At 48.3% G+C, this 19742-nt stretch overlaps 1 protein-coding gene across 2 annotated transcripts in view; it reads left to right on the top strand.

Annotated features, from left to right (window-relative positions):
* TUT1 (terminal uridylyl transferase 1, U6 snRNA-specific) overlaps nucleotides 1–19742 on the top strand; it is a 51067-nt gene that overhangs the window by 17336 nt on the left and 13989 nt on the right. For both annotated transcript variants that reach the window (XM_077455846.1, XM_077455847.1), the window contains exon 2: nucleotides 3695–3885. In XM_077455846.1, coding sequence (XP_077311972.1) covers nucleotides 3695–3885 — 191 coding nt within the window. The remainder of the gene's footprint in view (nucleotides 1–3694; nucleotides 3886–19742) is intronic.

Raw genomic sequence — 19742 nt, 5'->3', positions numbered from 1 at the left:
AGACAGACAGCGGCCATTCTAACATTCAAACGCCGCGCCTCCGCCTCCGCCTTCGCCTGTGATAGGCGGAACACTCAATTTCCCAGCAGCCTGTGTTCCGCCTATCACGGACATCGTCTCATCCTCGTACTACGGACGAGGATGAGACGATGTCCGTGATAGGCGGAACACAGGCTGCTGGGAAATTGAGTGTTCCGCCTATCACGGACATCCGATAGGCGGAACACTCAATTTCCCAGCAGTCAGTGGGAAATTGAGTGTTCCGCCTATCACCGACGGAGGCGCGGCTTTTGAATCCTAGAATGGCCGCCGACGAAGAGCTGAAGGACGGAGGCTCGGCTCGGGCCGGGACGCAGGCTGGACGGGACGCAGGCTGGACGGGACGCAGGCTGGACGGGACGCAGGCTGGACGGGACGCAGGCTGGACGGGACGCAGGCTGGACGGACACAGGCAGGCTGGACACAGGTAGGCTGCACGGACACACACACACACACACACACACACACACACACACACACACACACACACACACACACACACACACACACACACACACACACACACACACACACACACACACACACACACACACACGGATGCATGGACACACACACACACACACACACACACACACACGGATGCATGGACACACACACACACACACACACACGGATGCATGGACACACACACACACACACACACACGGATGCATGGACACACACACACACACGGATGCATGGACACACACACACACACACACACACACGGATGCATGGACACACACACACACACACGGATGGATGGACACACACACAGGGATGGATGGACCCACAGGGATGGACGGACACACAGGGATGGACAGGCATGTCTCACCCTCGGCTTATACACGAGTCAATAATTTTTTCCAGTTTTTTGGGGGTAAATTGGGGGCCTCGGCTTATATTCGGGTCGGCCTATACTCGAGTATATACGGGTAAGTCCGCCGGATAGTCTGATCGTGTGTACGCGGCATAAGAGCCATTAAAACGTAGAATTGCCTCCTCCAGGAAGTGGTACTAGCTGAGAGTAACTCGACAACTTCAGTAAGCGGAATGCACATGGCTTTGGGAATAGTTATAGAATAAAAAATCACGCACACTTTTAACTGAATGGAACTTTGTCTTTTTTCAATCTTTTAAATTTTAAAGCTATGTAATAAAACTGGCTGCACAGAATTACAAATTCCTATATTTTCGTTTTGGATAGAGTGGAGAGGGATTAGAACACCTGTCAGGTTTTTAATGCAGACTGTCCCCTCATTAGGGAGATTCCGCCTCTATTTGTCATGTTTGCTGTTGTGGAAGAAAATCCCAATGGGTACACTAGCTCTGGTGATCCTGGTAACAATCCTACTCCCTTACTTTGGAGGGATTTCCTCTCATTTCCGGATTTGGCTATAGAACAGGAAGTGAAAATAAATTTCCCTAAAGACACAGCTGTCAAGTTATGGTTCTTTCTTCCTCTATCCAAAATGAAAAAAAAAATGTTTTGCCTTTAGTTCTACTTTAAGCTTAAAAACAAACAGGCAACATACTTGTTAGGTAGATATTACATTTATTGCACACATTTGTACATCAGATCGAAATGAGGAACAGTTGTGAAGGAGACAAAATAATTTAGGACAGAAGGATTAGTCCTTCCAGAAGAGAGGGAATTTTCCGCTATGTAGTAATGTATTTTTTGGCTGTCATAGATGCATTATCTCAAATTCATAGAGTCCCTTAATCATTTTGACAATTATGCCGTATGACCAGATTTGAACAGCATTGAGGAGGTGTTTAGGCCCATTCGTGAATACAGTAGGAACTGCACATCTTGTTTCAACAGTTTGATTCAGAGACGCCGAAAGACCGCTATAGTGCGGTCTTCCAGTTCTGGGAGGGCATCCATGGACGTCCTCCCAAAACCCCGCCCCCTGCATGCCCCCGGGAAGCACATAGAGTGGTCTGTGACTGATGCGTCCTTTGGACACAGCTGATCACAGATCCAGTTAAGCCCTGGTTTACATTGATGATGCTACTTTGAAAGCATGCTATTTCCCTTGAAGTAGCACGCTTTCAAAGTAGCAGGTTAGCGCGATTTCAGGTGCTACTTGGCTCACATCTGTGCCACTTCGTGCACAGATGTCTATGCAAGTCGCACCTGAAATCGCAAAATAACGCAGGAACACTTTTCAAATCGGTGCTTCACCGCAAAGTCGGAGTCGCACTGATTTGAGCGGTTCTGTTGCCAACAAAAAAGTGTGGCTTGTCACGCATTTTGGAACTGTCAAATCACATGACAAGTCGCACTGAGGTGAACGGGGCTAAAGGACCAAGCACAGCAGCACTTTGTGTGATCAGCTGTGTCCAATCGCAGCTGATCACATGTAAACAGACTTGCCGGTTATCAGTGGTACTTTTCTCACTTGCTGTGTCTGTGAGGAAAGGAGAGCCGATAACCAGTCAGGCTGTCATTACATTGTTTAAACTGATAATTAAGGCACCACCGATCATCAATGCCCATCAGAGCAGCTTTATCAGTGTATATTAGTGAAGAAGAAAAATTACTTATTGGCAAAATATTATAACAGAAACTAAGAAAAAAATAATTTTTCATTTGTTTGGCATAAAATAAAAAACCCAGTGGTGATTACCACCAAAAGAAAGCTCTATCTGCCTCAAACAAAAAAAAAGATAAATTCATATGGGTGTTGCATGACCATGACAGCGCTGAAAATTTGCCTAGGCAAGAAGGGGGTAAAAGTGCCCAGTATTTAAGCAGTTAACCCCCCCCCCCCCCCAATGTGATTCATTGTAGTTTACCACTTCTTAGATGTGGTGGCTGCATTATATTTAGTTTTTTTTGTCTTTTTGCCTTGTCACCTCTTGATCTGGCTAGTAAGTCTGTTATCTTTCAGCTTCCTTTAATAGACCAAGTTGGCAAGCAGAAGTGGCAGTTAGAGGGTTGAGCCAAACCATTTAAAACTGACAGAGGTGCTTACAATAATCAGTTTGTATTTTATGTAAAACCTTAATCCCAAAAGAAAAAAGGCAGTTTATCTTTAGCTATGTTAGTCATGTCTATCTAATTGCGCTATCAGACAGGGAATCAGACCCATTCTCTGATCTGAGCTGCTGCTTGTGAATCAGCCTTGGAGCTGCGTGCAGGCAGCCCATAAAAATGGATGCTTGCAGTGGCTACATGGACACAATTGTGTGTCAAAATTTGACCTGTGAGCAGAAGTGAATGCACGCTTCTGAACGCAGAGTCTCTCCCATTCTGTTGTACAATTTCCAGAAGCAATTTGTAATGAAATGCTCTTCAATTATAGCAGGCATACCAAGTTATGAGGCAGCAAAGTAGCTCCACGCCTCTCTCAACAATGGTGAATGGTGTCACACTTGTCAAAAAAAAACTGCTAATGACTTCGGTGCAATTTTTGTGGTGTAAGAACGCTGAACCTTATCTGAATGTGTTTTAACGAGATGAGTGATTTTTGGTCCTAGAGGCTGCTCATCAGCAACTGTGGGGCTTGCTGGATCTCTAGAGGAGTTTGAGGTTTTGAAAGGATGGGAGCGCCACACCAGTTTGTACTGACTTTTTAAAGGATTTTTATTTTGTAACAGCCTCAATAATGAGTGGTAATTGTTCTGTTTTACATCTCTTTTGTAGGCCCCAGCCTTGATGATCACCTAAGTGGACGACGCCATAAGCGAATGAGTGAGGAGCGTGACAAGCGCCAACACCAGCAAAAGCATAGTGTGTTTGTCGGTGGTTTCCCAAAAGGCACAACAGAAGAGCAGCTTAGAGATGTCTTCCAGTCAATATCACCTGTCAAGAATATTGTCATGGACAAGGACAGGGTAAAAAAAGCATTCCCATCTTTTATTTTTATTTTTTTTATTCCACAATATTCATACAGAAAACTAAAGTATTTCAGCATATATCTCACTTCCACCTGGGCTGAACTCTTCCCCTCTTCATGAGGCTGAGTATAAGGGAGAACTGAAAACTATGCTGTTTTCTTTCACTGCCCCTATTCGGCGGCAGCTTTTAGGTCTCTTCCACGCCATCCCTCCCTCACCCACAAGCTAATCTCGTCGGATCGGAGGCCCGTGCTTGCGTGGGAAAACTTTTTTTCTTGAAAGAGAAGGGGGCGCGATGCGAGGTGGGGGCGGGGCTTAGTGCAGGTTTGGCATCCCCCAACACGCGGGAGTGTTTTTTTTTTTTTTTTTTTTTTTATTTAAACTCCATTTGTGCTGGCTGCATAATTGTCAGACATTAGAGCAAAGAGGAGCATGAAAGAGGTTTTGGTGACACGGACATTTCCTGTTTGACACATTTACTGTTTGCATCAGGCTGAGCATTAATAGCAGCGGCAGTGGATGTGATTTCTTCCGGTAGTGCCTTTGCTTTGTGCATCGCTAAGGTCAGGGGGGGGGTGGAACGCCCACAAAAAAGAGCTAAACGGGTCTCCCTCAAGCTTTGGAAAGCCTACTAATTTCTACAAATGGCATTCTCCCCTGAGACAGGGTGGATGGTCAGAGTGAGCATCGGGGCCATGAAATGTTTGCAACTGTTTACTTTTATTAAAAAGATTTTTTTCTCCAGTCATCTTCCAGGACGGCACACCTGAGAGATGACTGGTCCACCTGACAGGAAACACAATCAACAACAAGTTTAAAAGTTCCTACCCCTCCCTCAGACCCTCAGTTCTTGATTGTGTTTCCCACAGGATGGCAGCGAAACCAAGTTTCTCCTTTTTTATTTTTGTTGAGGGGTCTGGGACCTCGTTTTTTCCCTAGAGAGGATTATCTTTCCCTGGGACTCGGCAGACAGGGTCTGCGATACTCCCTTGTAACCCCCAGAGACATCTGGGGGAGATAGTCCTCACTCAAGGTCTCTTTAGAGAGCCTTGTTCTCAGCCACGTGGGACAGGGGAGTTGTCCTAAACGTGCTGTTCCCCATTTATGCTGGTGCCTACCTTGAACTTTGTTCGTTGGTGGAGTGAGGTGAGCTGCATCCTTCCAGGAGTGCTGAACGCGGATGGCGTGCGTTCCAGCACTACGGCGCATGTCCGGAAGTTCGGACGCGTCACTTCCGGGCATTGAGTTTCCGGATGGAGACCTTGTTGGTACTGTGATGTCTGGACGCACTGGCGTGCGCTCCAGCATCACGGCGCAGGACCGGAAGAGGGCCGTACGTCATTTCCGGGCGACGGACCTCCCAAAGATGGAGCCGATCGGCGGTTTATTTAAACAGCAGAGGGTGCAGTGGAAAACACCCAGGCTACATGCTGGTGAAGCGCCTTGTGCATTGCAACATCTCCAAGGCAAACAGGGGAACGCTCAAGACTACACCTTGATCCAGCGATCCTGCAGGGCAGCTAAATCGCCATGGAACTGGAAGGTCCGTCTGAGCAGACAGCCGTTGAGGTTACCACAGGGGGTGAGTGATCCAGCTGTGTTTTAGGGGCAGGGTACTCTGAGGCAGACCCCCCTTGGCCCTTTTAGGACATGAGTAGCTAATTGCCTATTTTTTTTACTATTTCCAGGGACTGAAGGCTCTGCCCAGGGGTCAGCCTGTAGGTCTAAAGGAAAGGCTACTTCAAAGTCCAGGCGTTGTGGTAATTGTAATTCTAAGTTAGCACAAGACCACAGAAAGCCTTTCGGCGATAGATGTATCTTTAAGGTCGCAGGCAAGGAGACCGCCCAGGTCGTGAAGGAATGTAGGCCTTTACAGTCATAAATGTTAGCCACCCTTCAATCTTTTCAAACTACTCTAGTGAAGAGTCAGGATGAGGGTCCTTCTGGGAGAGAGACTCCTCATTCACAAGAGAATTTTTCCACATCTTATACGGAGAGTTCCCAGGGCCAGGTCTCCCTGTTGTCTGAGGTGGAGGAAGGTCAGGTCCCAGAATTTAGTTCTGGGAGGAAGATTCAGACCAGGGGGAGGCAAAACCTGGGGGACTTTTGTTCTCGAGTGAGGACATGGAAGGTGTATTAAAGGCCATTTACACCTCGGAAGATATCCAGGTCCCCTCTGCTCAGGTTTCAGCACAGGACAGGGTGTATAGGGGCCTAGGAAGGTTGCAGGCCAGAACCTTTCCCATCCACCAGTCTCTGAAGGAGATAGTCCTCAGAGAATGGAAGGAACCTGAACATAAGCTCCTCAGACTGAAAGCTTGGAAGAGAAGGTGTCCCTTTAAGGATGAGGAGGAGGAGGAGAAATTTTTTAAAACTCCTCGTTTGGATGCAGCCCTAGCGCAGGTGTCTAAGAGGTCTGATTTATCCTTCGAAGATTCTGGAAATATCCAGGATCAGATGGCTAGGAAGTCTGAGACATTACTCAAAAGGGCCTGGGAGGCGAATGCAGCAGAAATGGCGCCGGCTCTAGCTTCCGCCTGTGTAGCCAGAAATGCAGACACCTGGCTTGGCAAATTAATGGATCACGTCTCCCGGGGTAAGGAGACTAAAGAAATTGTAGACTCGCTGGAGGTAATCAGTCGAGCGGTAGCATATGTGGCAGATGCAGCAGTGGAGACTGTTAGGGCCACAGCTAAGACAGCAGCACTTTTATACTCCGCCAGGAGGGCCCTATGGGTAAAGACCTGGGATGGAGATTTCACTTCCAAGTCTCACTTATGCGGCATTCCCTTTGAGGGTTCCCTGCTGTTTGGGTCAGGCCTAGATCAGGTTCTGTCCCGATCTACTGAAAAGGGAAAGAAGTTCCCGGTGAGGCCCCAGAGGGAAAGGGGTAAGAAATTTTTTCGAGGCCCCCACTCAAAGACTCATCATAGAGGGAAAGTTGAACAGAGGAAGAAGTGGAACCTTGGAAAAGGAAAAGATAAGAGTGCAATTCTTTTCTCCAGTTCCGGAGCCTCTCAGAAAGAAGGCAAATGACGCCACCGTAAGGGTGGGCGCAAGTCTCAGCAACTTCCTTCCCCATTGGGAAAGGATTACGCAGAGTCCATATATTTTAAATCTCTTAGAAGAGGGGTACAGACTGGAATTCCAAAGTCTTCCCCCACAGAAATTTCTGATTACCTTTCCTCCCAGGGACCAGCCAAGGCAGCGGGGTTACTGAGAAATTTAAAGGAGCTGGCAGAGCAAGAGGTTATTGCTCCAGTACCAGCCAGTCAGTTAGCCCAGGGTTTTTACTCACACGTATTTGTGGTTCCAAAACCCTCAGGCAAATTTTGGTTAATAATAAATCTGAGAGGACTAAACCGTTACTTACTTCAGAAGAGGTTCAGGATGGAGAGTATTTACTCAGTAAGAAAACATCTTCAGGCAGGAGTTTTTATGGTCACTCTGGACCTGAAAGACGCATATCTACATGTACCCATTGCTCCCGAACACCAGAGGTACCTACGCTTCGCAGTTCACATACAGCAGAAGGTACAACACTGGCAGTTCAGAGCTCTTCCCTTTGGGCTGGCGGCAAGCCCAAGGGTATTCACAAAAGTGATGGCCGAGGTCGTAGCATACCTACACCTACAGGGGATAAGGTTAATACCCTACCTGGACGACTTGCAGATCTACAGTGTGGATCAGAGGCAAGCAGTGATAGACAGAGACATCGTGTTAGAGACTCTGGAGACCTTGGGCTGGATGGTCAGTCGGGAGAAGTCCTCACTGACACCATCTCAGTCCAAACTATACCTATGCTACCTGTTAAACTCACAGGCACAGAAGGTATTCTTACCAACAGAGAAGGTAGTGAAGGTCCAGAATGCGGTTGTCACCCTTCTCGAAAGAGGAGAAGCCTCTCTGAGATATATAATGAGACTGCTGGGCCTCATGACGGCCTGCATACCGGCAGTAACCTGGGCACAACTTCATTCTTGACAACTTCAGACTTTCCTACTTGCTTCATGGGGAGGAAAGAGAGAAACATTGGAGAGGCGAGTGTCCCTCACAGAAGAGGTCTCTCTTTGCGGTGGTGGCTCAACCCACACAACTTGTTGAAGGGTCGCCCCTGGTCCCAGGTAAACCCATTGGTCTTGACCACGGACGCCAGCGCTTGGGGCTGGGGGGCTCATCTGGGAGACCAATATACCCCCAGGGGTCCTGGAACCGCAGCCAAGCCAGGGAATCTTCCAATTTCAGGAAGCTCCTGGCAGTTAGCAAAGCCCTAGAGTATTTCCAACAGCAGCTGCAGGACAGAGAGGTTCAGGTCCTCTCAGACAACCGGGTCACGGTTGCATACCTAAACCACCAAGGAGGGACAAGGTCTGGCAAACTGAGGGAGTTAGCACAGCAGATCCTTGGGGAAGCAGAAAGGAGTGTCCTTTCACTGTCAGCGATTCATATAAAAGGCTCACTCAATCTGCAGGCAGATTTCCTAAGCAGACAGCCCATCCTTCAAGGGGAATGGAGATTGAGCAAGGAAATCTTCTTCCTGATTTGCAGACATTTTGGCAAGCCAGAAATAGATTTATTCGCTTCCCGGAGAAATGCGAAGGTCCGCAGGTTTTTCTCCCTTTACAAGGATCAAGAAGCAGAAGGGATAGACGCTCTTGTACAGGTGTGGGATTTCAGGCTGGCCTATGCCTTTCCCCCACTGGTACTCCTTCCCAGAGTTCTACAGAAGTTAACCTACTCAAGGACAGACCTGGTGCTGATAGCACCCTGGTGGCCCAAGAGGGTTTGGTTTCCCACCATTCAGAGTCTCTCGGTAGCTCCCCCGCTGCATCTGCCGGTGCATTGAGACCTGCTCAGTCAGGGTCCAGTCTTTCACCCCGACCCGGGACTTCTCTCTCTGACAGCATGGCTATTGAGAGGGAAATACTCAGTGACAGGGGCTGTTCGGAGAGAGTGATAGACATTCTCCTCCTCAGTAGAAAAATGTATGCAAAGGTCTGGAAAGTTTTCTCCCATTGGCTGCAGTCTAAGGAGGGGTCTCTTTAGATGATACCTACCATCCTAGACTTTCTTCAAGAGGGGATGGACCAAGGTTTGGCAGTCAGCACCCTCAAAGTCCAAGTGGCAGCCCTGTCCATGTTTTTTGACAGGAAGCTAGGACAAGAACCACTGATAAAAAGATTTTTGTTGGCCAGGGAAAGGGTAGTTCCAGTCAGGTCGGTCAGTTGCCCTCCATGGGACCTGTCCCTGGTATTAGATGCCCTAACAAAGGGGCCCTTTGAGCCGGTGGCTCAAATCTCTGTTAGACTTTTATCATTTAAGTTGGCCTTCCTTCTGGCTATCACTACGGCCAGAAGGGTGGGTGATATACAGGCCCTTTCGAATTAAAGAGCCTTTTTTACGTATCCTAGAGGATAGGGTAATCCTCACTCAGGATCCTCTTTATTTGCCAAAAGTGGCTTCACTATTTCACAGAACACAGGAGATTATTCTCCCGTCCTTTTGCCAGAATCCCAAGAATAAGGAAGAGGAAAGGTTCCATTTCTTAGATGTCAGGCGCTGTCTCCTAGTCTATTTGGAAAGGGTGAGAGACTTTAGGCGATCCAGTCACTTATTGATCACTTTCTCGGGGAAGAGAAAGGGTCTACAAGCTTCTAAGGCAACGATAGCTAGATGGGTCAGACAAACCATATCTATTACTTATAGGCAGGCAGGTAGACCAGTGCCAGCCCACCTTGAGGCGCATTCAACCAGATCCCTGGCGACCTCTTGGGCAGAAAGGGCAGGCGCCTCAATCGACCAGATCTGCAGAGCAGCAACATGGACGAACCATAGAACATTTCTGAGGCACTACAGAGTGGAGCTGTTGTCCCCTCAGGATTTGGCATTTGGCAGGAAGGTCCTACAAGCGGTTGTCCCGACCTAAAGGTAGGCCTGAACTTCTTGCTTATCGTCTCAGGTGTGCCGTCCTGGAAGATGACTGGAGAAAATGACCAGTTACACTTACCGGTAACTGCTTTTCTAGGAAATCTTCCAGGACGGCAGGCCTACTTCCCTACCCTTGTTTTATTGGTGTGGTATATTTATTCCTCACAGAATGTTCCCTCTGACACCGGTGTGGGCTTTTCTTTACCATAACTGAGGGTCTGAGGGAGGGGTGGGAACTTTTAAACTTGTTGTTGATTGTGTTTCCTGTCAGGTGGACCAGTCATCTCTCAGGTGTGCCGTCCTGGAAGATTTCCTAGAAAAGCCGTTACCGGTAAGTGTAACTGGTCATTTTTTCCTCAGCCATGATGGGTTTTAAAAAGAAAGTTTAGTGACTTTAATCGCATCCCAGTAGGGGTCAAAATGCGACAGGTTCTCTTCCATTGCCCAGGACCCTCAAACTGAGGAACTAGCGGCGGGAGAAGACAAATTCCCTCAAGTGACTGTGGTGAGGCTGATGACTCCTCTTCTGAGGTGTCAAATGCTGGAGAATCTGCTGTTTCAATCTTAAGATTGATGGTGATATTTCTTACTGAATGGTCCACTCCACATTTATGTACCCTTAACTGAGTGTTTGGGTTGGCTAAAGCCTCTTCAGTCTGTGCGTGCCTTTTCCTGTCCATTCATTGTTGAAAAAGCTTTTTTGTATCTGAGAGGATTGCTCAGATAAGCATTATTTTCCCTCCTAAAAAGTTTTCATACTTTATCCTATGGTGGAGGAAATTCACTAAGTAGGGTATACCGGCAATTAACACTGTTTTCTCTTATATTCACCGACCGATACAGCTCCTCTCTGTAACTAAATGGGTTGTATAGCCTGCCATTAGGAGAAACTAGGCAAAATTGTTACACAATACACAGAACTTTAATCCTGGCCCAGGGGGGCGGGCCCCGTGCTATCAACCCTCCTCCTGCTCCCAGCAGCTTCAGTTTTTATTTTGCTTAGCAAGGAGAATGACCTAGGAAACCCTGCGGGCCTCTCGGTCCATATTTTTGCTGCAGGTTTGTTACTTTTTGCGCAAGATGGAAGATCTCAGGATCTTTCATCAACTGCCGGCTGGGTTACAGGCTGGTTAATGATATCCTTGTAGTCTCCCCAGTCCGGCCATCGAGCGTGAGCAGGCTGCAGCTAAGGCTCGGCAGGCCACGACATGCCTCAGCTCCAGAGGTGGTTGGTGAGCTTCAATGCTTCGGGGTATACATATGACTGGGCTACTGATGTCTGGATCACAGTATACCGAGGCCAGCAGCCACCCTGTAACTGCGCAGGAGTGGGTCCGTGATGGAATGTCTCCCAGCTCTTCAGTACTGGTAAGTACGACTCCCTGCTTCGGTGGGGTGAGCAGCTGGGCATTCCCTGGGGGGTCGATTTGGGGGCCACCTCACCTCCCTATCTTCTCTACCAAGTCCCTATCACACCTCCTTCCCTGCGCTGCAGGCGGTGTGTGTGTCGCTGTTTCTCACCTGTGGGGGTCTGTGCTGCTGGCGTTAGTCCTGGTCCAGGTCTGGGGGTCCCAAAACATGTTTATGGAGGTTGTTCTGACTGTTAGCAGGCAGCACGTTTTTATTTTTTGCTCTGTCACCGCATGGCGCCGTTCCGGTGGCCATTTTGGATTTGGGAAAGCTATAAATTCCCCTAATGAGCTTCAGCAGCCATTTTCTTTAGGATTCCTATTGATTACACTGGCGGCCATTTTCTTAAAGCCTGAGTGCTTTTTTCACCTCTGGCCTCTTGTGGCAGCATTACATGTGCTTTCTCTTGCTGCTTTCTGTATCCACTGTGTGTGTGCAGGACGCTGGATGGCTCTTTGCTGAATGCTGAAGCTGCTCTGCAGATTGTTGCACCGCTGGTGGGAGCTGCTGCTGCTGACAGTTTTCTCCTCTCTGCAACTGGGAACCTCCTAGGGACTACAGGAACTCCTGTGGCTATCGCAGAATGCCCCAGGGTGGTGAGTCTAGCGCTAAGTAGCCCCCCCCCCGCCCCCACACAGCGGCAGCAGGAGGGTGGGACCTTCACTGTCCTAAGTCCCCTTGCAGGTGGCAGACAGGCTAGGGTCAGCATGGCTTCAGAAACTGGTGTTTCTTCCCCCCGAAATCCAGGCTATAGCAACCAGGTCACCTGCAGTTAGCGCGGTGCGCATGGACACCCTGACGGCGATCCTTGACTCCTATGTGCTAAGATAGAGGCGGCACGTGGCCGGAAGAGTGCACGTAAGAGGCCCCTGACCCCCCCCCCCCGTCCTCTGGGGAGAGCTCTGATGCAGACTCGGGCCGTGCTGCGGCTAGAGACCCCCTGCTCTGACCTATCAGACGTGGCTGACCAGGACCGTTCGGACAGTGAGGATGATTCCCCCCATCCGGGTCCGGGCGCTTGTTGGAGCATTTATCACAGCTGTGCATGATATCCTGAAGATTCAGGAGCCAGTGGATTCCTCTGCTGATGTACCGGTCCCTTTTGGGTCCCGCAAGCCAGCACACTCACCCGTATTTGGCTTATTTTGACAAATTCATCTACAGGGAATGGGGTCGCCCGCAACTGACCTTTTCGGTCCCCAAACATTTGGTGGTGCGTTACCCTTTTGAGGAAAGCCTTCTCAAAAAATGGTCGGCTCCTCCGGTTGTGGACCCCCAGTATCTAGGTTAAATAAAGTAACGACGATCCCGGTTGAGGGGACTCCTGCATTCAAGAATCCCACGGCCAGGAAGGCCGAAGCAGTGGGTCGTTCCTTGTTTACGGTTGTAGGGTTAGCCGTGCGACCTGTACTGGCATCCGCACTGATGTCGCAGACACTGACTGAGTGGGCAAAACTTTTGCACCGTGAATTGGGAGAGCAGAATGTGCACTAGTGCATGGCCTTAAGTACGTTTGTGACGCGGCCCTGGATACTCTCCCCCTGCTATCCAGGGCCTCAGTGTCAGCCGTGGTGCTGAGGCGCCTCATTTGGCTGAAATGCTGGTCTGCTGACCAGGCATCCAAGAAAGCCTTGACGGATCTTCCCTTCCTTGGCGAGCGGCTCTTTGGAGCCTCGTTGGATGACATTATTTAAAATGCCACAGGTGATAAGAGTACACTACTCCCACAGGCCAGGAAGGCTAAGGAGCCACGACGCAGGCAAGGGCCCTCTTTTTCCGCTCACAATCAGCTTTTTTGTCCGCCCGGTGCTTCGGCAAAACGATCCCAGCCCGACAGGACGCCCATGCACGGTCAGAAGCGTCCCTGGAACCACAAGCCTGCGAACAAAAGTGCTACCGCATGAAGGTTTGCCCCCCCCCCCCCATGTCTCGGGTGGAGGGTCGTCTTCGGGAGTTTGCAGCCTGTTGGACCTCCCGGTTATCAGACCAATGGGTCTGCGATCTGATTTCCACAGGTTACAAGATTGTTTCTCTCTTGGCCGCCAAACAGATTCTTTCCCTCCAGCATACCCGTGTCCCCGGTTCGCCGGGAGGCCCTGTTAGGGGCGGTGAGGGACTTGCTGAATCAGGGGGTGATTATACCGGTATCGGAACGCTTCCAGGGGTTCTACTCAAATCTGTTTGTGGTTCCCAAGAAGGAAGGGGTACGTCCAATATTGGACCTAAAAGCCCTAAATCACTTTGTAAAATGCATAGGTTCAGAATGGAATCAGTTTGCTCAGTAGTCGCTGCACTCCAAGGGGACTTCCTGACGTCCTTGGACATTCAGGATGCCTACCTGCACATACCCATATGCCTTTGGCATCAAAAGTTTCTGCATTTGGCAGTCGGGGAAGCCCACTACCAGTTTGTGGCTCTTCCTTTTGGCCTTGCATCAGCCCCCCGAGTCTTTACCAAAGTACTGGCTCCAGTATTGGCGTTGTTGAGACAACATGGGATCACGATTGTGGGTTACCTAGACGATCTCCTCCTAAGAGCTTCTTCCGCCTCAGAATTAGAGGAGGATGTGGCGATCACCTTGCAGTCCCTGCAAGTGTTTGGGTGGCTGTTGAACCTAAAGAAGTTGGTGGTGGTACCGACTCAGCATCTGGAGTACCTGTGGTTACTATTGGACTCCAGGGAAGCAAGGGTTTTTCTCCCCTTAGACAAATTGCTGACTCTCAGATCTGCGGTCAAACTACTGATGAATCGCAAGTGGTCATCACTCCGCTTTTGCATGCGGGTGCTGGGGCTCATGTTAGCCTCCTTTGAGGCAGTACCTTATGCCCAGTTCCACACCAGAGTCCTGCAGAAGGAGATCTTGACAAAATGGGACAAATCTCCGTTGTCCCTGGATCGGCAGAAGGTGGTTGAGGTCCCCGGTGATTTGGTCGGGAAAATCGTTCCTTCCTCTGAAATGGACGGTGGTCACTACGGACGCCAGTCTGTCCGGCTGAGGTGGAGTGATTGGGATTCAGTCGGCTCAGGGCCTCTGGTCGACAGAAGAATCTAAGTTGCCGATCAATCTGCTCGAATTGAAAGCGATCAGACTGTGCCTCCACATGTGGTCGACGTGTCTTCAAGGGCGTCCGACCAGGATACAGTCAGACAACGCCACGGATGTGGCGTACATAAATCACCAAGGGGGAACAAGAAGCTCAGCCGCTGCTCAGGAGGTCGCTCACATACTTCGTGTTCAGAGCGACACGTTCCGGCCCTGTCGGCCATTTACATCCCGGGGGTGGAAAATTGGCAGGCAGACTATCTGAGTCGACAGATGCTGGACCCAGGAGAATGGGCATTGCATCCGGAGATATTCAGGCTGCTGTGCCTGAAATGGGGCACACCAGATGTGGATCTATTGGCCTCCCGTCTCAATCGGAAGGTGCCAAGATTTGTGTCCAGGACAAGAGATCCATGGGCAGACGCGCTGGTGGCTCCGAAGGATCAGTACCAGCTGATCTACGCCTTTCCTCCGCTGAAACTGTTGCCACGTCTGCTTTTCAGAGTGGAAGCCGAGGGGATTCCAGTAATCCTGGTTGCCCCAGATTGGCCTCAGTGGGTCTGGTACGCAGACCTGGTGTGCCTGGTGGCAGACGCTCCCTGGCGACTGCCGTTGAGAGAGGACCTCCTATCTCAAGGTCCAATCCTTCACCCTGCTTTACCATCGCTGGCTTTAACGGCCTGGCTGTTGAAAGCCAGGTATTGAGGAAACAGGGTCTGTTGGACTCGGTGATTCCAACTATGCTGAGGGCGCGGAAATCTTCTTCCAGGAAGATATACCATCGTACTTGGAAGGCCTACATCTCCATGTGTGAGGAGAAAGGGTGGCATCCGCGCTCCTACTCTATATCCAGGATCCTGCTGTTTCTTCAGCAAGGTGTAGACCAGAGGTTGGCGTTGAGCACCATCAAGGGGCAGATTTCAGTTCTGGCTGTCTTGTTTTCAAAGACCCCTGTCGTCTCACTCATTAGTGAGTACCTTTGTGCAGGGGTTGCGACATGTAGTCCCTCCGGTGCGTCCTCCGTTACCTCCGTGGGATTTGAACCTGGTATTGTCGGCACTTCAGAAGCCGCCATTTGAGAATATGAGGGAGATTCCTCTGCTGCCCCCTTCACAGAAGGTGGTCTTTCTGGTAGCCATCACATCGGCCAGGAGGGTTTCGAAACTGGCGGCCTTGTCCTGCAAGTCGCCTTATCTGGTCATCCACAGGGATAAGGTGGTGTTGCGTCCGCATCCGCCCTTTCTACCAAAGGTGGTTTCGGCCTTTCATATCAATGAGGACATTGTATTGCCATCATTGTGTCTAGAGGTCGACCGATATATCGGCCGGCCGATATTTGCAGTTTTTTTAAATAATCGGCATCGGCCGATTTTGCTGATAAAAAGCCGATTTATAACTACAGCGGGACTTTGAAATGACTTCTGTATAGAAGTCAGTGTGAGTTGACTAAGTCCTCATAGCAACACTTTCCTCCTCTCTGGGCAGAAAAGAACTAAATGATACAATGTTTACACTTGAATGAATGAAGTCATCTCCCTGTGTAGAAGTTCTCAGTTTAACCATTTAAAGACTAAATCTTTTCTGACACTTGTTGCTTACAAGTAAAAATCCTGTATTTTCTGCCAGAAAATCACTTAGACCCCCCAAAAATTATATATATTTTTTTTAGCAGAGATCCTAGGGAATAAAATAGCGGTTGTTGCAATATTTTATGTCACACGGCATTTGCACAGAGGTCTTTCAAATGCATTTTTTTGGGAAAAAAATACACTATTTAAAAATAAAATAAAAACAGTAAAGTTAGCCCATTTTTTTTTTCGGCCAAAAGTTTTGACTACCTGTTTTTATTTAATACATAGGTTTTTTTTTTTTTTTATCTAAATCATACATACAAGTAAACTGATTGGAGGTTTGTTTTGTTTAATAAATGTTTAAATGTAAGAAATTTTCTGTATCACTTATGAAGGCTGCTTTCACACTGGAGCGTTGATGTTAAAACGCAAGTTTTAGCGGCTCTTTACCATCATTTTAGCGGTGCTATTTGGCTGCTAGTGGGGCACATATAACCCAGCTAGCGGCCAAGGAAGAGGTTAAATGCGCCCATGAAGCACTGCTGCCAAATTGCATTGCATGCGCTTCGGCAGTGGTGCCCATTCATATCAATGGGCAGGAGTGGTGGAGGAGCGGTATACACCACTCCAAACGTGCTGCTTGCAGGACTTTTTTTTAAGATCCTGCCAGCGCATCGCCTCAGTGTGAAAGCACTCTGTCTTTCACACAGACTGCAGGGGAGCCATTTTGCAGGCACTTTACAGGCACTATTTTTAGCCCAAAAGCGCCTGAAAAACGCCCCAATGGGAAAGGTGTGTTAGATCAAGGGGGATTAAAAAAATAATAATAATAAATAAAAAAGGAAAAAAATTAATAAAATAAAATCGGCCTAACATATCGGCCCAAAAAAATCGGCATGATATATCGGCTATCGGCCGCCATGATTTCTAAATATCGGCATCGGCCAGAGAAAAACCCATATCGGTCGACCTCTAATTGTGTCCCAAGCCGAAGCACCCCAAGGAGGTGGTCCTTCACGCTCTAGATGTGGTTAGGGCTCTGAAGGTGTACTTCTCTGCCACAGCTTCCTTTCGGAAGTCAGACTCACTGTTTGTTTCGATGGCTGGTCCTAAGAAGGGCATGGCGGTCTCGTCGGCCACCATTTCCAGGTGGATCAGACAGATTGTGGTCCAAGCCTACGCCTTGAAGGGGCAGGTGCCTCCCTTTCCAGTCACGGCCCACTCTACAAGAGCAATCGGAACGTCTTTGGCCTTCCGACACCAAGCATCTGTCGCTCAGGTGTGTAAGACGGCGACCTGGTCGTCTGTCCATACGTTTACCAAGTTTTACAAGGTAGACGTCATTGCATCGGCTGATGCTGGTTTCGGCTGCAAGGTTTTGCAGGCGGCCGTGTAGTTGCAATTGTGTTTTTTCCTGGTTTTCGAGCAAAACGCAGTACTGTTTTGTTAATGCTCTGTTGCATTACCTCCGCACTGTTGCAGTCTGGGGGTTCGCTCCTGTTGAGTATACCTGGTTATATAATGGAGTTTTTCCCCATATTGCTGTTTTTGTGTGGGTTTAGTTTCACTAGTTCCCACTTGTCATGGTGGTTGAAGTTTTTTTGCTGTTTTTTTTTCCCACCCCTCGTTTGGCACTGCTTGGGGACGTCCCATTTAGTTAGAGAGGAGCTGTGTCGGTCTGTGAATATAAGAGAAAATAGGATTTTTTGTACTCACCGTAAAATCCTTTTCTCTGTAATTCATCGACCGACACAGCACCCACCCCTCCTTTTTTCTACGTTGTACTGCTTGTTGACGTACTGAAGCTGCTGGGAGCAGGAGGAGGGTTGATAGCACGGGGCCCGCCCCCCTGGGGCGGGATTAAAGTTCTGTGTATTGTGTAACAATTTTGCCTAGTTTCTCCTAATGGCAAGCTATACAACCCATTTAGTTACAGAGAGGAGCTGGGTCGGTTGGTGAATTACAGAGAAAAGGATTTTACGGTGAGTACAAAAAATCCTATTTTATCCTCTGTGACTACGAGTTTGACTTGTGCGGCAGACAATGCTCAAATGCTTAGGGATCCAACGGATAAATAGTTGGAATTCCGATTAAAAAAACAAAAAAACACGTGTTTTCTGTCAGATTGAGTGCCTCAGCCTGCACTGACAATAATTGCTTAATCGTTGAGAGACCAGTTTAAACAGGTGTTCAAGGTTATCCTGCTCAGCAGGCCCAGGATCTGGCAGCTTTGTTTGCAATAGTTGCTTTGAGAGATTCTATCCTTCAGGCCTTGCGCCCTTTGCTAAGCACCATGCAGAAGCTCCTGGCTAGTCTTCCTTTTGCAGTAAAACAGGTATTTGGGGATGTTTTGGATAATACATCCAAAGGACTTCGAGTGGAAAAAGTATCCCTTTTGCCATTTAAGAAAAGGAGTGAATGTATTTTCATTTTTAAAGCTTCTGTGCCAGGGGCATCTGCCTCCAGGCCATCACTACGGCTTCCGCCATCAGGTTAAAAAGGTAATCCTCAGGGTTAACCCCAGGGACAAAAAAGGTCTTGGGGGAGGAAACCTACAAGATACTGAAGCCTCCTTATGAGGAGGCGCCCCCGCTTGCTCAATAGGGGGAATTCTAATGCAGTTCTCAAGGATCTAACCAGAAGAGTGTCGAAGAATGGGGGACTTCCTCAATAGCTCCAAGGTACAAACTGGAGTTCCAAGAGTTCCTATCTCCTCGTTTTCTCAGACCAAGCATTCCTAAGGATCCAGAGAAAAAGAAGTCTTTCTCTCAAGCATTGGACCATCTTTTGTGATCATGGTGGCCATCGCGTAGGAGCAGAGGTTGGGGTTTGGTTAAATCTAAATGGACATTCTGGATCTCAAAAATCTAAATTCAATTCCTGAATATAACCACTCTTTTTTTGCATGGAGTCAATCCAGTCAGTTATCTCCATCCTACAATGAGGAGAACTTCTGGCATCAATCGACGTAAAAGATGTATACCTCCATATTCCTATTTCCTCGCTCACTAGTAATATCTACTTTTCAAGGTGGAAAATTTTCATTTTCAGCGTGTAGCTCTGCTTTCTGGTCTAGCTACTGCACTATGAGTGTTTACAAAGGTTATGGCCAGATTAAGGGCCCAAGGTATAATGTTTATGGTTTACCTGGACGATCTGTTCTTGATAGTCCAGTCGGTAGCCCGCTTAGACCAAAGTATGGTCACCACCTTCAACTACCTGGAATATCTAGGTCGGTTTCTCAGCCTAGGAGAAATCTTCTTTAAAACCATGAAAAGGGGCAAACATATTTGGGTCTGATCATAGGTACACCCAGAAAAGGGTAATCTTGCCCCAGGCAAAGATCAGCGCCATAAAGGAACTGATGTAGGTGGTCAAAAAAGATGAATTCTATTTATCTTTCAATGATTTTTATTTGGGTTTTTCACAATACAAGTAAGGACCATGGCAATGATTTTAACAGTGTATGGTTTTCACAAACTGAGAAGCCTTCCTTATAATAACGGATACCCCGCTTCCCCCTCCGGAGAGGGGGGAGAACACTTTCTATATTCTCTTTTCCTCACTTTGCATCTTGTTTATAAAATCTCTCAACCTTTATCGCATAGACCATCCATGTTGAGCTTCATACCATATCTTGTAATCCAATAACAATTATATAATTAGGGTACTCGGGCACGCACCCCATGCCAGGGGAAGCAGGACACCCCAGCAAAAATTTGGGGATAACCCCCCCCCTCCAAACCACAGAGCAGCGGACCCCTGCCCAACAACACCAGAGTCTCTGAGAAAGGAGATGACGGGGGTCATTCGTCAAGTAGGTGATCCAGGGATCCCATATTTTGTTAAAAAGTCTTATTTTATCCTGCACAATTGCTGTCAGTCTTTGGTTTAACAAAAGC

Source organism: Lithobates pipiens, unplaced genomic scaffold (assembly GCF_037356315.1).
Source record: "Lithobates pipiens isolate NorthernLeopardFrog02 unplaced genomic scaffold, aLitPip1_a1.2 Scaffold_10, whole genome shotgun sequence".
Lineage (NCBI taxonomy): Eukaryota > Metazoa > Chordata > Amphibia > Anura > Ranidae > Lithobates > Lithobates pipiens.
Note: the sequence above shows the minus strand (reverse complement) of the source record. Positions and strands in the feature narration are given on the sequence as shown.